Source organism: Branchiostoma floridae, chromosome 4 (assembly GCF_000003815.2).
Source record: "Branchiostoma floridae strain S238N-H82 chromosome 4, Bfl_VNyyK, whole genome shotgun sequence".
In the NCBI taxonomy this organism is placed as follows: domain Eukaryota; kingdom Metazoa; phylum Chordata; class Leptocardii; order Amphioxiformes; family Branchiostomatidae; genus Branchiostoma; species Branchiostoma floridae.
This window is the reverse complement of record NC_049982.1, coordinates 19,065,411-19,070,763: the sequence shown is the minus strand read 5'-3', so window position 1 is coordinate 19,070,763 and position 5,353 is coordinate 19,065,411. Positions and strand designations below refer to the sequence as shown.

Here is a 5,353-nt window from a genome sequence, read left to right as displayed (position 1 = left end):
ATGACGCCAGCCAAAGGCACTTGATGCTGCCGCTATGGCAACCAACGAACAAGAAGTGATTGGGATGTTACTGGCCCAGTCAGGGGATGGCACTATGCAGCTACACACAGCTGTAAGTAGGACAGGAAGATTTTACCTCCATAAAATTTCATGGAGGTTATATTTTCACAAGCATTTGTGTCTGTGTACAAGGACGGCCGGTTGGATTGGTTACATACTTGTGTTGGTAGGGTGTAATAAAAGTTTGGAATTTGATTTTGGGCCCCCTGACGGCATGACTAAATGATGGCAATCCATCATTCCTCCTCTCTGCAGTTATCCTCTTAAGAATGTCCTTAAAATGTTAGCTTAGACATGATGTGCTTTGGACTTTTTCCTTCCAGAATGGTGGTACAGAAGACCATCAGATAGCTGTCTCCCTGGCAGAGGGTGTATCCACAGGTATGGAGGGGGGCAGAGTGTGTTTATCATTAGGTGTGCACATTAACTGGGTGGCCAATCACCATCTGCTCCATATTATAGAATAGTAGGTAGTATTAACAATTCAGTTTGACTGGGATAAGTTGCGTTTTGCATGATACTGGTCTCATCTATACCATGTTTGGTTAGTTTTTCTTGGCGATCTTCAGACTAAAAGTCACAAGTTATTTCTTTCACCAACACATGGCACAGAATTCTGGAAAAGTCACCCTTTTACTTTTAGTACATGTAATAGAAATAATAGAAGTAGGCTTGTTTGTTTGTGCATATTTTTTGTGTAAGTTTTATGTGCATACAAACTGCATGAATGGAGGATAAGTCAACTAGTTACGTCTGTCTTTTGGTTTGATTTGAGCCATCACTTAGCAAATGACAGTGCATGTATCATTTCTTAAGTTAATAAAACCCACTTTGTTCCAGGTTAGTATAATGCATGTTTCATGCAATGAAGTTACGTGAAGTATTAGGCACAAACATTTGGTGTCCAGGAGTAATGCATGTTGAGGGTCAAAGGTCATGTGAAGGTAAGGACGTCACCACGGTTACCGATCTGCCATATTTAGTAAACGGTCGTCTTGCTGTTGTCCTAACGGTCAGCCCGTGCAGACCTCGGACATATGTATCTGTCCTCAGATGGCAAGACGCTGCACATGGTGGACGGTCAGTCTCTCCAGGCGGTGACACTGGCTGACGGGACGACCGCATACATCCAGCACAACCCGACCAAAGGTACATATTTTAGTATTTTAAAGGATTGCCTACACTTGTGTGAGAGTCAGTCTTGTTCACTTTGATACATGCACGCAGGACAGAATCACATCATAGTAGAAGCACTATGTAGAGCACTGTGCTACTTGTGATTAGGACAATGCATATCCAGGGCTCGAAATTCATTTTTGGGATTAGGTGCACTGGTGCACCCAGCTTAAAAAATTGGATGCACCAAAAGATTTTTGGGTGCACCACTTAATTTAAGTAGCATGTCAGAAAAACCTAATAACCAAACTTAGTTACAAGGTATCAATTTCTTAAATATGTACCATGACCGACATTTTATTATCTTTCTAACACTTAGATGTCAAGAATATGATGTATACTTTTATATCTTTGCATACATAAACCTAAGAAAATATTTGGGTGCACCCTGTGCACCCATAGAAAATGATAGGGTGCACAGCTCCAATTTTGGGTGCACCTGGGTGCACATGCACCCATTATTTCGAGCCCTGATATCCTAGTTAGTTATGATGGGCAAATCTTCTACATGTATGTATAAGGGCTACCTGTTTAACCACTTGCTATGCGACGTTGATTTGTCTTAGGTTTTGTGCAATACATGTACGTGCATGTATGGTACTTGATGGTATGATATTTGAAACCATAGCACTTTATGTTTGTAGTAGGCATAGACTCAATAATAGGTTATCTCCTTTTTTCCTTGTGACTTCCTTGCAATGATAGTCTTGTTCAATCATCAGCTTTGATGAAGTATTTTTCATTGTTTTACAGATGGCAAGCTTGTGGAAGGCCAGGCTATCCAGCTGGAGGATGGTACAACAGCTTATGTACAGGCTGTGCCAGCAGATACAACTTCAATGAAAGGTTAGCTGGAATATAGAGTCTGTTTCCTTTCATATATGCTAATGCATGAAGAGTTCTTGTATACCATGGCCAAAGAAATCATAGGGAAAACGTCATGTCTTCATAATTTAAATTTGATAGATTCTTACTTAAACCTCAAAGTAGTGAAGTATTGTTTTTGGCATGTTTGTCTGGATTTTTGTACTGCAGTTTTGGTATGTTTTGGCAGAGGGCGCTTACTGTCGAGTCTATTATTTTTTAATAAAGTTTGTCTGGTTTATCGATGTGCTTGTGAATGAATAAAAGATAAATGTTTTACTGCTCAAATTTGGCCTTTTTTCAGAAATTGTGAGTGAAGAAAGGCTTTTGGATGATCACACATGAAGCTTGTCTTTGGAATATGTAGGCATCAAAACTTGTTAAACTTTTTTTTTTACAGAACCTGACCCTACCGGTTTCCAGATGTCAGATGGACAGGCAGTACAGTTAGAGGACGGCACCACAGCGTATATCCACCACGCACCTAAAGGTACTCCATCAACACGTAGTTCTTACTTGAGGTGTAAAGTAACGTAATTGTGTAAACTTATATTGTGATTCTTAGGGCAGGCAGCTAACTAACCAGTCAACCAGACTCTGCAAATGTTGCGTATGATTTTTTTTTTCATATTTCTGGGGTGATTGTGAAAAGTCATGGTTTAGTTTGTGTGTTTTCCTGTCAGGTTTTGAAGGCACCACAGTGCAGGCAGTACAGTTGGAAGATGGCACTACAGCATACATCCACACACCTTCAACTGTACTCCAGCATGGGGAGGGAGGTAAAATATCATTTTTACTTGTTGTACTGGTCATGAATTTTGTAGTACATGGTTTGAAGCCATGATTTTAGATAAAGGAGCAAAGATAAGTTGCTCTTATTGTAACTAAGATGCATCTTATTGTAACTAAGATGCATGTCCAAATGATATTGAATGGAATTCAGATAAAGGTAAAAGAATGATATCGAATGGAATTCAGATAAAGATAGCATATCATCCAAATGCTGTGTTGTGCATTGATAAAGAACTTAATTAACACAGAAACATGTATGTATTTCTAAGGTACAGTACAAAGATGGAAGCCTGTTGCAGACATACAAACATAACAGTTGACTGGTTGTTTAAGAGGGACAACAGTAATGAACAATGAAAGATTGAAATCATTTTTTATTCCTCTATAGGACAATGTCCTAATGTGTAATGCTCAATCTGTTACTCAATACATGCATAAGGAAAAGCACACCTCTCTCTCTCCCTCTGTAGTGTTGCATGCTGGGGATGCAGGTCTAGACAACCTTCCTGGAAGTTCAGATGAGGGCGTTGACCCCACATCCATCAGTGCCCTGGAGCAGTACGCATCACAGGCAGGTGTTCTCCTCTGTGCCTTCTACATTGTCACATTTTTGTATCATTGTGCTTTAACTGAGAGGGGCTGGGTTCTTTTTTATGCTACTACTAGATGAACATCTCTAACTGTCATAGCACGAAGGAAGAAGAACAATTATTATTGATGTTGTAGCAGTAGAGCAACTTTCTTTGGACGATACAGGCTAGTAGCAATGCTGCTTAAAAGAAAATGTTTATTATGTAATTTTTATTGATGTTAAAGAAGGTACAAATGGAAATGTTTATTAGTATTGAGGATAGAGTTCATCGTATGTACTCTGTAGGTGAGTGGAGCGGACCAGACTGTAAGCCAGTCGGACGGTGCGGTAACCTCCACCACCATCACCACCCTCCCCCATGATGACGGCCCCTCCATGGTGCCCACCCCCACCACCACCTCTGCTGCAGCCCTGGTGCCCGACCAGACTCACATCACATTTGAAAAAGCCAGGGTGAGTTTTGACGGCATGAAACATGGATTTACCTGTGGTATACATGCAATTATTACTGCATCTTTCTTTCATGTATTGTATATAATTCTGATATTCATGTTCCCAGATCCTGCAGATCACCCAGTCTCCAGGCCCCAGAACCAGCATGAAGGCTGCCCAGCTGGGTGAGAAGGCGTTCCGCTGTGAGTTTGAGGGGTGTGGCAGACTATACACCACTGCACACCATCTCAAGGTAGACAAACCTATAATGAACTCCATCCCATTACACTGTTTTTGAATTGCCAAATGGTTTTCAAATGTAACTGTCAGTGTAACCAGTAAAGGGCAGTTTATCCTATTCGTTCACTAGTAATATATTACGTGTATTATCTGTAACAATCATCATAATTGTAAAAAAATTACAGTGTGATTATATCTATACAAATGTATCATTCTTGTCAAAGACAAATACACATACTAAGCCCCACTGTAAAAAAAGATGTTACAAACCAGCTAAACATGTATGCAGTATGTAGAGTTCCAGAAGATTCTGCAGCGAGGTTCCATCCATTGAAGAGTATGCAGGCTGAATAAAGTTTCTTAACTGGAACTATGTGGCTACAGATGAAGGATGACTATGGTGCGATAGACGTCGGTTAGCTGAGGAATGAGTCTACTCAACTACATATAGCTAAACATGTATGATAATTGAAGTTCTACTGTTATACTTATAGCTGATACCAGAGTTTGCTGGCCTCCCCCCACAGGTCCATGAGAGGGCCCATACAGGAGACCGTCCCTACAAGTGTGAACACCAAGGCTGTGATAAGGCCTTCGCTACAGGCTACGGTCTGAAGAGCCACACCAGAACCCACACGGGGGAGAAACCGTACAAGTGCCCCGAGGAAACATGCACCAAAGCCTTTAAGACATCAGGAGACCTTCAGAAACATGTACGAACACACACAGGTCTGGATACATTTTGTTAAGTTTTGGTACTTGTGCAGATCTTATTTTCATCTACTGTGAAAGAGACTTGTGCTTGATTGTGGTTGAAGATTTTAATGAAACTTTAGAGCTCATGCTCTTTTCTTTCTCCATGGTCCTACAGGTGAAAGGCCATTCAAGTGCCCTTTTGAGGGCTGCGACCGTTCTTTCACCACATCCAACATCCGTAAGGTTCACATCCGTACGCACACAGGGGAGCGGCCGTACATCTGTAACATAGAAGGCTGTGGGCGGTCTTTCGCTTCTGCAACAAATTTCAAGAACCATTCCCGCATTCATACAGGTATGCTCGCATCTCCGCACGGCATTGCTCCTGACATGGACAGTGGTCACCATTCCTTTTTGTCAAAATGGAATGCAATGTATTCTCACTTAGTAAAAAGATAAGGTGAATGACATGTTTGCCAAACTTTGTCATATGTCTCAGTA

General features: G+C 41.1%; 1 protein-coding gene across 1 annotated transcript; it reads left to right on the top strand.

Annotated features, from left to right (window-relative positions):
* Positions 1-5: 5 nt before the first annotated feature.
* On the top strand, positions 6-5,207 carry LOC118414236 (zinc finger protein 143-like; the record flags this gene model as incomplete). Its single annotated transcript, XM_035818138.1, is given in 11 exon segments — positions 6-112; positions 384-441; positions 1,078-1,209; positions 1,990-2,082; positions 2,501-2,590; positions 2,784-2,879; positions 3,363-3,463; positions 3,770-3,937; positions 4,044-4,169; positions 4,684-4,885; positions 5,028-5,207. Coding segments are annotated over 11 exon segments (1,324 nt in total), but the record flags the coding sequence as incomplete, so codon positions are not given.
* Positions 5,208-5,353: the final 146 nt, after the last annotated feature.